Raw genomic sequence first — 13,730 nt, forward strand, 5'->3', positions numbered from 1 at the left:
CCAGCACAGCCGGCTCCTCCCCTCCCAGGCCCCGCTGTGACCCCAGCCCCGGGGGCCGGCTCAGTCTGAGCACCCTGCTACAGCCCACGTCCTTCTGAGTGTACCAGCATGTCCCAGAAGCTCCGGCGTCCCATCTTGTTTGTGGGAGTGACTGGCTCGCCAGAGCCAGAGCTGGGGGCTGAGGCGAAGTGCAGAGGGGGCGGGGGCACTCTACTGGCACCAGCATTGCCCGCAGGAAGAGCCAGCCCCTTGGTCTCCGACATGGTCCTCCTGAGGCCTCCTGCAGACAGAGTACACATCAGAACCTGGGCAGAGGCCGTGAACCCAGCACTGGAGCAGCACGGTGGGGAGCGCTCAGCCAGAGCAGCCTCCCCACGGAACCAGGTCTCCCTGGCTCCAGGACACAGCTGGCTGAGGGTCCTGGCCCCACAGATGCTCGTGACAAGAAGACCCAGAAGAGACCCTGCAGCTTACCGCCACCGCTTTGCTCCTCCGGCGGGCAGGCAGCCTCCATGCAGAGTGGGGCCGGCAGCACTCGGAACTCCATGACTGCGTCGCACAGGGCGTGGCGCACGGCGCTGCGCAGCTTCTCCGACAGCTGCAGGGGGCTGATGTTCCCTTTCTCCCAGACATCCAAGCGCACCAGGGTGCAGGCAGCTGCAGGAAGAGGGTAGTCACCAGAGCTGCACGGCCCCTGCAGAGGGATGATCCCCCACAAGGCTCAGAGACACCTACAGCCACATGATGCCCTCTCCCCTGGGCACAACAGGCCCTCCCCAGCTCCAGCGAGCCATCCTGGGGACACGGTTGGAGGGCCCCCCCCCGAGCCCTGAGCCCACTCTGTCTATGGTGCCCAGAGCTCGCCCGTCAGGCTGAAGCTCCTGCCCGGGCATAGGGTCAAGGTAGCTGCTCAGCGGCTGGGACTGGCTTCAGTACAGAACATGTACACTCCTACCTGGTTGGAGGGTGCCGGGCTCAGCATGGTGCCTGCTGACTGCAGTGAGGCTCTCAAAGTCTGAGTCCTGCAGCAGGTCTGTGCCAGGTGGAGATGGGGGCAGCTCCAGGGGACCAGACCGTTCCCAGCGCGCCAGTGAGAGGGGGCTGCCACGCTCATCCACGAATGACAGAGCAATGCACGCAATTCCTGCAGGAGAGGACAGCCCGAGTCACTGTGTGTCCGCCCTGCACTGGACACCCCCAGCCCACAGGGACTCTGGGCCCATGGTCCCTGGCCGGGGGAGCAGAAGGGATGGGTTGCAGATGCCCACATGATGTCTGGAGGAGGGTGCGTGGGGGTCCTGTACTCATCATGCTGCGTTTGTATTGTTGCTTTGGTGCCAGGAATCTAGCTATGCTGCCCTTGATCCCCCACCCCCCAGAATGCTGCCCTCCCCCGCCCCCCATGGATGTCCCCACAGCACCCTAGCTAGAACATGCCCTCCCCACTTCCGGGACAGGGCTCTGGTGTCCTTGCTCCTCTCCAGGCCAGCAGCCAACACTCTTCAGTAGCCCCCTCTGGGCCAGCACAGTGGTGCAGGACCTGTAGCTCCTGGTGGTGATGCTGGGGAAGGCTCCAGGCCTGCACTGGGGTTTTTACCCCCTCAGGGACTCACCCTGCAGGGGCAGACAGAGTGAGGGGATCTGGGCGCAGGGCATAAAGCAGTTAGTTATTTGTATGGCAGGAGCCAGACCCTCGATTGGCCCCACTGTGCCACACACAGCCAGAGGCCTTGTCCCCAGGGGTCCGCAATCTCCATCGGGGCATGGGGCACCAGCAGGAGAGGAAGGGAGGCAGCAGCAGGTAACACAGCCCAGCCCTGGGACCATAACTCAGCCACCCAACCCCTGCTAGCCCGACCCAGCCACACACTGTGCTTCTTAGTGCAGCTCTCCGAACAGCCACAGAACGGCAGCAGCCCATGCAGGAAAGGCCTGTGCAGGAAAGGAGGCTAAGAGCAACATGTCCACTGCACATTGTCCTGTGTGGGGTCCCCGCACTGCTGTGTCTCTGGAGAGAGAGCTGGCTCCCCATGGGCCACCAGGAGGGCCCTGGCAACTGGGAGGGGGTGCAGGGAAGCTGGCGGGGTAAGGGCGAGATCCCTCCTAGGGGCAGTATGCGCAAGGCGGCCCAGGAACCGACACTTAAGGGCACGGAGACAGGCAAGTCGCTGCACAGCGGCTGGCACACGAATGCACGCAGGACCCACGCGCAGGACCCACGCGCAGGACCCACGCGCTGTGTGTGTCAGTTACATGCCAGCAACAGTGGCCATCACAGGGACCGCCAAGGCCCTGCCCCAATCCATCTCACGGGAGGGTAACCCCCTCCCCTGCAGAGGGCAGTAAGTCATTCTCAGGGTGCCAGCAACCCAGCTGGGAGAGTGGGTCACCAGGGCTGCCCATCACACAGGGAGGGCAGCAGGTAGCCGTGGCCTGCCCCGACTCAGCACCGGAAGCAGCGACTCCTTTTCCAGGGGGTGGAGGGAAGCTTCCAGCAGAGCAGGAGTCAGCAGAACGGCAGGTTTTTATCTTAGTGCCGCACCTCAGACGGTGCTGGGCCACTTCCCCTGCGGGGAGGGGGCGCAAAGGAAGGTGAAGAGAAGCAAGTGATGCCCCCTGCTACACACACTCCAGAGCGCAGTGCCCACCTTGGCAGCCCAGAGAGGTGCTGAGGTGGTGCCTTTTCCTGGCGCCCACATGTCAGAGCTCTGCAGTCTGGGATGGCAGCAGAGCGCTCAGATAGGTTCCCTGCAGCCTGCCCTTCTCCCAGGACATGCCCTGAAGTGTCGGTGGCAGATTCCCAGCAAGGTGGGTGCTGAGAGACGTTCATTGAGGACTATGATCATCATCCAGTTTGACTAGGCACGTAGCAGGCCAGAGACAATCTCTCCTGGGATTCTTGGATCCAGCCTAGAACTTCGGTCTGAGCTAGAGCAATGGCTAATTACGTCCAAAGTTTAATTTGTTTATAGTCTGAATTGCCTAGTTCAGCATCCCGCCCCAGATCCCATTCGGCCTCAGTCTGCCAGCCTGAAGAGCCCTCTGCTAGCCGAACACGAGGCTCCGCCCCACAGGTAGGTACTCAGACGTGCTCCAATCACCCCTTCTCTCTCTCTTGCCAACACACTGAGCTCCTTTAGTCTCTCCTGACCAGGCAGGCTTTCCAGCTGGGACTCCTGAACCTTCCATCCCCCGAACGCACGCACACCTGAATGGGACACAGTAGCCAGGGCTGGTCCCTGTCTGCCTGCAGCAGGAGGGCTGCTACCCCCTCCCTGGGGCAGGGCTAGCAGTGCAGCTTTTTGACTAGCTTCGGGGTTCCCCTGCTGCCTCATGCCGCGGGAGGACCCTGAGGTTCCCAGCTGCTGCAGGCTGAAGTCATGGAGGTCTCGTGAAGTCAGGGACTCCGTGACTTCCATAAGAAAATCGTAGCCTTAACCATTGCTGGTTTGATGGTGTTTAAGGCCCAGCTGAAACTGCAAACCTACTCTCCCACTCTTGGGCACAGCCTAGACGGGCAGCAACCGAGATCATGGTCCTCCCACTTCCTGCCAGGATTCCCACCCAGACCCACACTGATGGAGATTAGGGCTTTGTCCCCTCCTTTGTCCCCGTTCCCACTGGAAGTGCGGGCCAGACTGCAGCAATCACCCAGCCCCATCGCACCGGATCCCCTCCATCCAGCCCCATCACACCAGGGGTGCTGGCCACTATAAACCCCCAATGCAGCCACCTGGGTCTTGGGGTGCAGGGTGACCCCACACAGCTTTATGGACGCAGCCATGGAGGGAGCCTGTACCCTGTTGGCACTGCCTGCAGCATGCCCTGGTGGCAGGAGACATGTTCCCATTGTACAGAGCCCTGGAGCTCCCTGGGCTGAGCTAGGGGGCGGGGGGAGCCAGGAGCAGAACACTCTCTCCAGGGGATTTGAGGGTCATGGCCCCAGGCAGCAGCAGCCTCCTGCTCACTGACCCCACAGGCCGCTGGGAAGAGGGAGCCTGGAGTCACAGACAGCCACACAACGAGCCAGTGCTGAAGCCACAATACAACCCAACCAGTCCATGGCAGGAACCAAAGAGGGGCCAGGTGGGGGGAGGGGAAGAGGTTCAGTGCAACACGAACCACAGGTGCTACCTTGAAAGTGGGAGAGCGGAAACAGGTGCTGCACAAGGTCCGACATGGTTCCTACACAACAGAAGAGCATTCAGAGGGCACCGCGGGCCACGCCAGCCTCACCACAGTCAGACACAGAAGGGACATCACCACCCAGCACAGGAGGGGCACAAGGGACCAGCTCCAAGCACAGGACGAGCAAGCTCTCCTCCAACAGCCCACAAGAATGGGCAGGGCACTGCACCCATAACAAATCCTCAGGAGCAGGTGCCTACGGTGCTCAAGGGACTCCATTGCCAGGCGCCTGCACCCAGCGGACCTGCCCTTCCCCACCCAGGACCCTGAACCCTGAGGGTTACCACACCCTCCTACCTGCTGGAACCCAGCTGCGTCTCACCCCAGAGCTGGCTGAACAGTGACCAGGGCGCACTGGGGCCCTCGGGGAACAGCGCCGCAGGAGCTCGGCCATGTCCAAGGAGCCTCCAGCCAGCCCAGAGCTGCACTGCAGCAACACCACTCCAACGGAAGGAATGGGGCAGGGGACCCTCTCCAAGCTGTGCTGGGCCCAACGGCCACGGCAGGGCTTTTCCCTGGGGGGACTCCCCAGGGAATAGATGATCCCCACGGCACCAAATCCACACTCTGCGTGCAGGGCACGTGCTGCCTTCCTTTCCCTGTGGGACGCTCAGCACGAGAAAGCAGCTCCCTGCTGCTTAGCCCCTCACCCAATGCTGGAGAGCCCAGCGCCCCAGTACCTTTGCCGCCAGTGCCTTGGCCACCGGGCTTGTTGTACAGGTAGAGATCTAGGTCGGGACTGCCACTCTGCTGGACGTAGTGCTGGGGAGCAGAGACGGAGCGGAGTGAAGGGCGTGCCAGGGTAAGCACCCCGCTGAGCGATGGGAGGCGGACCCAGCCACATCAGCAGGAGAGCAGAGCCTTGTCCCCAGGGACGGGCGCATGCCAGCCCAGCGTGGCTTCACCCACTGTAAGCGCTCTGCCTCCAGCCACATGAGCAGGTCCCTTGCTAACCCTGAGCCCGCCCCACATGGCATCTGCTTCAGCCCTGCCCTCCGTGCTCGGCCCTCATCATCTACCAGCCTCTGGGACTCAATGGGCCCTGGGCCGGTGCATAGCAACCTGCCTTGCTTGCTAGTGGCATCACCCCCTCAGCCACAAGTCCAGAAAGGCTGCCTGGGACACTGAGCTGCCTAAGATGGCTGTCAACCTGCCAGGCCCCACAGCTGGAGGAGAGGGGAGCAGACAGCCTGCCAGCCAAGCAGCACACTGCTGGGGGTCAGTGGGCGCCGAACTCTCCACCACCGGCCAGCCCCACCTTCACGCTTTGCTGTGGAGTGGGTGGGACTAGAGGCTGGGTTCCGGAGTCTGAGCCTTCCTTAAAGGCATGAAGCCCTTGGACACACATGGCAGCACACCCAGGAAGCTGGAGCCCAGCAGACCCAGGGGAAGGCTCAGCACCCACATGGAGGCTGGCATAGCAGCTCTGCTCATTCTGTAGGTGTGGCATGGCTGGCCGGAAGTGCTGGCTCAGTGGGGCCAGGAGACAGAGCCACGGGGCATTGTCAGAATGGAAAGAGACAGACGTGGCAGGGGTGTCTCCATGGTGACTGCCAGGAACAGGACCATCAGCTTAGCTAAACACAGATGAGTGCTGCAGCTGGGCCCCTCCTACTCCCCACCCTCCTTGTCCTCTAGGTCATACCCCCCCCCACCCCAGGGCCTCAACCCCCTCCCCACCCATGTCGGCCCTTGGCTGCGCTTTGCTGTGCAGAGCGCTAGCTCTGTGGGGCATCAGCCTGTGCGTGGGGACAATGCCCAGTGCAGTGCAGTAGGGAAGTGGGGGGTGACTGCAGGGTAAGGAACCAGCACCCGGCAGTGCTGCCTGCACCCACTGCTCCCGGACGGCTCTTCTCTTTGGGTGGGATTTCACTCTTCTCAGGCTCCAGAGCGGAGGGTCAGCCTGGACCACTCCACCACTGCCCATAAGCGCAGCCAGGCAGCCACAGACTGCACCCTCTGCAGCAGGTGGCATCTACCCAGTCTGAGCCCTGCACTCATACCACCCCCCAGCCCACTGTGGGAACATGGCCGCACGCAGGGCCCCAGCCCCTCACCTTGAAGTGGTGCTCAACGTTGCTGTCTGTGTACTTGGGGGTGTGCAGGAAGATGAGCAGGTTCTGGCGCAGGTAACAGGCCACGGCATGGAGCCAGGGCAGAGAGGCAGAGGGCAGAGTGAACTGGAGGACTTCTGTGGGCGGAGAGCCCGGGGGCTGGATGAACTGTGAAGAGGAAACCTGCTAATCCCTGGGCACAGCACTCCTGGGAAAGGCAGCGTCAGACAGGCCCCTCCGAGCGCTGCTGCACACAGAACCCCTGAGGACCCAGCAGACGTACAAGGGGTGTTCATGGGCACCCTGTTCCAGAAATGGCCTGAAATAGGGGGTCTGCACTCAGACACCTGACAGGGGGCCTGTGCCACCCCAGCGCCTGACACCCTGGCCATGGAGACAGCCTAAGGCAGTGGATGCTAATTTTCAGCTGTTCCCTGCAGAGGCAGGGAGGCTGGCCCAGGGGTGGGGGACAGCAGAGGCGCAGCTGGACTGGGGGCTCCTGGTCTCTAGCAGGGTTATGGATCTGGTTCGGGTTCTGTACTGCACAGGGCAGCTGGCTGCAGGCCCTGGGGAAGCGTTACCTCCACGTCGGCCGGGGTCAGCTTGCAGTTCCGCACCAGCATGACAGTGATGATGTCCAAAGTGGCTTCATCCAGACGCCTGCGCAGAACCTTCACCAGCTCGTCTGTGATCTCGGGCCCTGGGGAGAAGCAGAGGTGAGAGCAGCCCCCAGGACAACATGCTCATCGGGGCACCACCACCGGAGGTCCTGCCCCACCCCTCAAGCAGGGCACCCGCCTGTCACAGCAAACCCCGAGAGGCCACGTGCCAGAGCAAGCTGCTCCCATCGGTGGAGCAGCCCTGGCACCAACCAGGGGAGGCATGGCACTGTCTGGGCCGCACATGGCATGTGGGGTTTGACCCTGGGGCCATCTGGCATCAATGCCCAGGACAGCTAGGGGGCAAGGGGAGAACAGGGCCCAGCCAAGGGAGAAACTGTTCCCCCTGCACCGAGACATGCCCCATGCCACACTGAGCTGCTGAGTCCAAGCCCCAGCACCTGGGGCATTGCTCAGAAAACAGCCAGGGCAGAGAACCTTGCCCCCCAGCCCACCCCCCACCACTGCCCCGGGGCGATCTAGCCCCCCAGCCCACCGCCCCGGGGGCGATCCTACCCCCAGCCCACCCCCACCCCCACGGCGCACCCCACTCCAACCCTGCCACTCCCACACCACTGCCCAGGGTAGGGGGTGATCGATCCTGTGCCTCCCCTCCCCTCCCTGGAGGTCATGACTCACCTGCTGGGGCGACACCATGCACCGTGAGCTGGATGTGTCTGTCCACCTGGCCCACAGGGCGGGCAGAGTCCGCGCTGCGGCAGGAGGCTGTGTCTAGGGAGGAGCGCAAACCCTGGAAGGAACAAAGGGGCTACACTAGACACACCTTCTTCCACAGCCCCACCCAGAACTACTGGGGGGTCACTGAGCTCTGGCAAGGTCCAGCACCTGCCGCTGCTCAGACGACCCCCCTACCCCACCCTGTCTGCAATTCCCCCCACATACCTCCCTGCCCTACCCGCAACCCCCCTACCCCACACTGCCCCTGCCCTGCCTGTAATTCCCCCACCTGTACCCCCCAACCCTCCCATGCCCCACATGCACCCCCTCACAAACCCATGACTGCCTACCACAGAGGAAATGGGGCTGCTCCCTTTATCCCAGGCTTTCGGCGCCCACCACCACTGCGTGCCCATGCTGGGCTCACTGACCCGCCCCCCACAACCCTGAGGAGCTGCCCCAGATCCCGCATGGACAGAGAGCACTGCAGACTTACTGTCTGATCCTCCGTGTAAATGGGCTCCTGACTGCGCGTCAGAGCCAGCGAGCGGCACGCACAGCCCTGGATGCTCTCCCCTTCCCACGCCTTCCCGCTGTGGGTGGTTTCAGAGAGTCTGGGCACAGGGAGAGAGGGACGGGAGAAGTGTGGGGCAGCAGCCTCAGCCCTAGGGGGTGGGGCCTGGGGCATTAAGGTGTCAGTAAAAAGGAGCAAGAGTTCAGTGGGGTTTTTACTGCAGGCTCAACGGGTCTCCGTGTGGAGGGCCAGGCAGCAGCGGGCAGGAGGGACCCAGTCTGCCTGGCACCCCGGTGGAATGGTGCAGTCACTGCGGGTGCTGCCCAGACACAGACCGTCCCTGCCCCAAGGAGCCCAGAAATCCAGGGCAATAGCCCGGGATGGGGGCACGGCCTAGGGACAAGGCGACCAGGGTTGGGGAAGGGGGCTCCTTACCGGAGGTAGAAGACTGACTTGGTGGATCGCTCCTGGTAGACAAACATGTTCTTCCTGTTCACCACGCAGAAAGCATTGAGCACCGAGCGCAGCGCCTGGATAGCTGCAGAGACACAGGACACTGAGCTCTGTTCTGCAGCCCGCTGCCCAACTGAGTGCTCTGCCCCCCGGTGCAGACATGGGGCCTCCGCAGGCACCGCTCAGACTCCCGCCTGCCGGATGCTTGGGAAAGGCAGGGCCCGCCCGCCTGTGTCAGCAGGGCAGTCGGTCCCTATGGCAGCGAGGGGACCCCGATGGTACGCACCTCGTGAGACCCCCATGTTGGGCCCCATCTTGAGACGGGAGTGCACATGGATGAGGGTGCTCCACACCACGGGGCAGGCAAAGTGACCTGGCATGAACTGCATGGTGGCTGCCAGGTAGTCACGGGGCTGGTAGCTCTCCTCGGTGGAGTAATCTGCAGGGCAGAGAGTAGGGCACTCTGGTCATGCCGGGGCTGCAGGCCATTCCCTGCCTGGCAGCAGGGGAGGAGAGTGGCTTACCATCGGCGGGCTGGGCGCGCTGCCGGTAGGAATTGTAGGGAGTCTCGCTCTTCCAGATGTCCTCCTCGCTCTCCGCCACCAGCAGCGTGTTGCAGACGTGGCTGTCGTGCAGGTCCTGCAGCAGCAAGTGCTGCAACAGACATGGGGGGCTCAGGCCGGCTCACCACGGCCCGGGCCCCAGGGCAAGCAACGCTGGAACCCAGGGCCCAGGCGGAACAAGGGCTGCAGAACCCTCCTTGCACTGGTGCTACAGAAGGGAACTGGGTGCTGGGCCGAGCCCAGGAACCCCTGTTCATTCGAGAGCCAGGCTGGGCCTCAAAGCGCCAGAGCCTCCCCAGGAGCCACGTTACCTGGTTAACAACCCTGCAGATCTCGCCAATCTTCCTCACCACGGTCTGGTGGAGACGCAGACACTCCTCGGCCGGCTCCTTCCCGGCCTCAGCCATCGCCATCTGCTCCGCACTTGGGCTGCTTCGTGGGGATAAGAGAGGGAGGTCAGCAGGCCTATGGGGTACAGGCTACGGGGCCCAGTGATGGGCACAGTGCCTGGGAGCCCCAGCTGCACTGGGGAGGTCCTTGGCAGCTGGCAGGGACGGGGGAAAGCTGGCAGAAAGGGCTGGTCTCCCAGTGGGCAGGAGGGATAGAGAGGAGTGGTGTGATGCATGGAAGGGGAGGACAGCCAGTCAGGACCCCAATCCTGGACAATGGAAAAAGCAACAGCCAGAGTGGCTGGCAGGACAACATAGGGAGAGACAACAAATCACTCCTTGGCAGGGAGATGTGAACTGGGGCTGTGAGAGCAGAGACCCAAGACTGGGGCGCAGGGCTGGGAGTGAGAGCAGTCACATGGGTGTCCTGGAGAGAAGGGCAGACAAGGGGATCTCAGAACCTGTGGGAGCACGCTTGGGGCAGGCATACTGGGGCAGGACGGAGACTCGCACCCCACGACCCAGACTGCAGGCAAAGGTGCAGGGGGACTCCGTCTGCTGTGGGAAGGATCAGCAGAGGGGAGCGAGTGGGATCCAGTGGGGAGGGGCTGGGAGCAGCAGAGGCCGCAGAGTCCTGCTGAGTGCGGTGTGCGGCCATTACAGGCTCCAGACAGGGAGCAGCAGAGTTGCTAGCAAGGAAGGCAGCTTCTCCCATGAGTGGCTAGGTGCCTGCCCCAATCCCCCTGGCCACGGCCATGGCTGGGGGCGCAGCTGGAAGGGCAGAGCGACAGGAAGCCCCAGCTAGCTCAGCTCACAGAGATTGGCAGCATTAGCCCAGCTTACCCTGCCACACGTGAGAACGAACCACCCAGCTGTTTGTCTGAGGTCGTGAGCGTTGTGACAGGGGCTGTTGTGTCCTGTGCCCCATGTGACATGGCTGGCACCCGAACACCCCAGTGCTGGGCTGGGGGCAACCAGGGTGCCCCCGAGACAGACAGCAGATGCAAGGAGCGAGCCAGGCTGGGAGCAGGTGACAAGGGAGCAAAGGCACTGGGGGCAGAGAGCAGGAGAAGTCTGCGGGCCAATGCAAGTGACAGGAAGGGGGTGTGGAGATGGGAGCTGGCACAGCACCTTCATTACCGTGTGTGAGAATACACCTCTACCCGGTCCTGCTGGATCTTTACAATGAGCCAGAAATCCGGCATCAGGGGGCACTTGGGGTCATGGTCGCTCATCAGGGCTTCCTCGCACTCTGAGTCACTGCTCCCTCCATCGTAACCTGCCGCAGAAACACGGGCCCTGTGAACACAGCCCTCCCCCGGTTCCTTCCAGAGCGGTAGCCGGCACCTTGGAGCCCAGCGCCCCAGCAAGTCCCGTGCCCCACGCTGCCTGCCCTTGCCGAGGAGAATCTCACCTAAGTGATCCGAGTCCATGCTGCCCTGGCTTGACACTAGACTCTGCACTCGGCTGGGACGCTGCTTACTGGCGCCTGCGGGAGAAGAGGGGGCACTTAGCAGAGCACTTGTTGCAGCTCACAGACCTGCGCTCTCAGACTCCACAGGGTGGGACATCACACCACCCAATGAGCAGCACAGGCCCAGGGTTCCGGGAGGTACAGTGACAGGCCCGGGACTGACTCTGGAGCGGCCTGTGTGCCTAGAGACACCCAGCACAGCCCAGTTCATGAACCTCCGTGTGCCAACAAGCAGAACCAACCCCCCAGGCTGGCATGGAAAGGGGGAGGCAGACGGCCTTGAGACACCCCATTCCCAGGAGCAGGGCTCCCCCGATGCAGAACACCCGTGTCAAGCAGGGACCACGAGGCAGCACCCAGGAAGCTGCTCTCATGCCGTAGGCTCCAGCCCAGCACATGCTGCCCAGCCCCATCAGGGCTCCTACCTTCCCTGCCCTGGGTCCCCGAGTCAGACAGGATCGCTGTAGATGGCGATTTCTCAGCACTCCCCTTCTCCGAGGACAAGGGCAGGAACCGAGAGTGGGGAGGAGTCAGGGGGGTCATCTCCCGGGCTGCCTCCTCCAGCGAGCTGTGCTCCACAGCTCCACTTTGCTCCACCACTCCACTTTGCTCCAGCCTCAGCACCTCCTCTGGCTCCTGCACCCAAACCAGGGACTGCATTACTGACCCACCCCCGGGGCTGGTTGCCAAAGCTCAGCTCCCCCATGCCATCCAGACAGCATCCATCCTTCTCACCTCATCCTGCATCTGGTCGCTCTCACCCAGTGCATTTCCCACATCTGGCCCAAACTGGCTCTCACCCACTGGCCAGGCCCAGAGGCCCCCAGTTCCCTGCGGCAGGGAGGGCATTGGATGGTTTGGCTGGAGGCCTTCAGCATCTGCTTCGCTACTCCCCTCCTGCCCAACATGGCTCTGAGCTGCTCCAGGGCTTCCTCCTGGTGCGGGCCGCTGCAGGCTGGGGACAGCGCTGGCGGGGGTCTCTAGGGGGCTCGGCCACGCCTGTGGGGGCTGCTGCAGGCTGTGGACAGTACTGGCGAGGGTCTCCATGGGGCGCAGGCGGCTGACGGAGACGTAGTGGTAATCGCAGCCCTCTGCATTGAGCACGTAGCCTGGCAGGGTCATTCTCCGGAACTCCTGCAACACAGAGCCCAGGAGAGTGCGCTGGAAGGGGGGCTGGCCACTGCCGAGGGCAGAGCAGAGAGCATACTGGGCACGCACGTGGGAGTGGGGCGGGACACATCGGCAGGGGCCGTGGGGCTCTCACCTCTCTGAACTTCTCCAAGGAGTGCTCGGGCCCGAAGACAAACTGCAGGGGCACCACCTCACTGTGGCAGCTGGGCCGCCCCTGGGAGCTGTAGACATGGGTGGCGACCCGGTCCAGGACCGAGGCGCTGACCGCCTGCGAACGGCGCAGGGCAGACACCATCTCATCATCCAGAAGCCAGCGGATCTAAGGGCCAAGGACACGACCTGGATGACCTGTCCCCACACTCCCCGCCATGCATCCTGGGTCTCTATCTCCCTCCCCAGCCATGCCCACTGGTGGCCAGAGACCCTCCTGCACCAACCCCAGGCCTTGGCTGGATTCAGACAGATTTGCCCCAACAGCTGGGCAGCACACAGCCAGTATGCAGCCTGCTGCAGGCAGCATTGGTCCCCGGGCTGGGACACGCTTGGTTGGGCGAGAAGGCGGCTCTGCGGTGACCCAGGCAGGGCAGCCAGGGCTCACCTCATTCATGGTGGCTTCGACAGCTTGTCTGTGTACCCCTGGGAGGTTGGAGAGCGCTGGGTGCCTATGAGAGAGGGAACAGTAGGGTTCATTCTCCCGCGCCCCCTGCACTGCAGCCTAGCATGATGTCCAGCGTACCAGCCCAGCTGCCAGGCCAAGGGGTGCAATACCTCTCGCCTCCCGTAGACGGCAGCCGTTCCAGGTTGTGCATGAGCTCCTCATCCGAGCGAAAGGAGGAGGGCTGCCCGGGTGAGCGGGCGAAGGAGATGCTGCTCTCAGACGTGTACCTGCCATGGGAAGAGAGCACAGGTTGGGACAGCAGCCCCAGAGCCCCAGGCAGGAGCCACACAGAGGTGGCTCCAGTGGAGTGCAGGGGCCCCAGGCTAGGGCTGGGCAGCTGTGGAACAGAGGGCTGTTTCTCCCATAGCCAGGGACCCTGGTGCCACATCACGGGGAATCAGGGCAGTCTGGCTCTACAGGACGGTCCAGGATGCGAGGGGGGAATTCCACCTTCCTTGTCTGGAGGGGTCACAGTTCAGGAGAGTCAGGCCAGCTGGGTGCCTGGTCTGAAGGTCTGCCGGTCGACAGGGCTAGGGGAGCCGGGCACCTGGTCTATAGATCGGCAGGGCTGGGGAAGCCAGCCCCTGGTCTGGAGGGGTCAGTTCAGGGGAGCCAGCCCGGTCCCACACCCACCTGTTGTGGTGAAGGTCAGCGTTTACACCTTCTATCTCCAGCGGCAAAGTCAGCACGAAGATGTCCAGGGTCACACAGAGGTCGCTGAGATCAATGCTGGCCATAGCCTGGCAGCTCTCCAGGCAGCTCAGCACTTCCCCTGAGGAAGGACACCAGGAGGTCAGGAGAAGGGGCTGGCATGGGGGTCCTGTGCCAAACTCCACCCTGCTCAGACAGGTGGAAGAGGCCCCTGAGGGGTGCAGGGGAAGCCCAGGTTCTGCAGTTCCTGTGGAGCACCCTGAAGCCACTTTCCCAGGGACCAGGAGGGCTGGCTGGCTGATGGCACCAGCATGGTAC

General features: G+C 63.1%; 1 protein-coding gene across 7 annotated transcripts in view; it reads right to left on the bottom strand.

Moving 5' to 3' along the window:
- SZT2 (SZT2 subunit of KICSTOR complex) overlaps positions 1-13,730 on the bottom strand; it is a 71,707-nt gene that overhangs the window by 19,674 nt on the left and 38,303 nt on the right. For 3 of the 7 annotated variants that reach the window (XM_084636612.1, XM_084636615.1, XM_084636616.1), the window contains 21 exons: positions 13,395-13,533; positions 12,872-12,988; positions 12,702-12,765; positions 12,237-12,422; positions 11,708-12,106; positions 11,398-11,608; positions 10,913-10,987; positions 10,639-10,777; positions 9,421-9,541; positions 9,071-9,200; positions 8,833-8,985; positions 8,529-8,631; positions 8,076-8,193; positions 7,541-7,652; positions 6,824-6,942; positions 6,246-6,410; positions 4,869-4,950; positions 4,135-4,185; positions 956-1,144; positions 475-657; positions 105-280 (listed from right to left, as the gene is read on the bottom strand). In XM_084636612.1, coding sequence (XP_084492738.1) covers positions 105-280; positions 475-657; positions 956-1,144; positions 4,135-4,185; positions 4,869-4,950; positions 6,246-6,410; positions 6,824-6,942; positions 7,541-7,652; positions 8,076-8,193; positions 8,529-8,631; positions 8,833-8,985; positions 9,071-9,200; positions 9,421-9,541; positions 10,639-10,777; positions 10,913-10,987; positions 11,398-11,608; positions 11,708-12,106; positions 12,237-12,422; positions 12,702-12,765; positions 12,872-12,988; positions 13,395-13,533 — 3,032 coding nt within the window. The remainder of the gene's footprint in view (positions 1-104; positions 281-474; positions 658-955; positions 1,145-4,134; positions 4,186-4,868; positions 4,951-6,245; positions 6,411-6,823; positions 6,943-7,540; positions 7,653-8,075; positions 8,194-8,528; positions 8,632-8,832; positions 8,986-9,070; positions 9,201-9,420; positions 9,542-10,638; positions 10,778-10,912; positions 10,988-11,397; positions 11,609-11,707; positions 12,107-12,236; positions 12,423-12,701; positions 12,766-12,871; positions 12,989-13,394; positions 13,534-13,730) is intronic. The other 4 variants (XM_084636617.1, XM_084636614.1, XM_084636618.1 and 1 more) reach the window with 2 other exon arrangements.

Source organism: Lepidochelys olivacea (assembly GCF_965140295.1).
Source record: "Lepidochelys olivacea isolate rLepOli2 genome assembly, chromosome: 8".
NCBI classification, from domain to species: domain Eukaryota; kingdom Metazoa; phylum Chordata; order Testudines; family Cheloniidae; genus Lepidochelys; species Lepidochelys olivacea.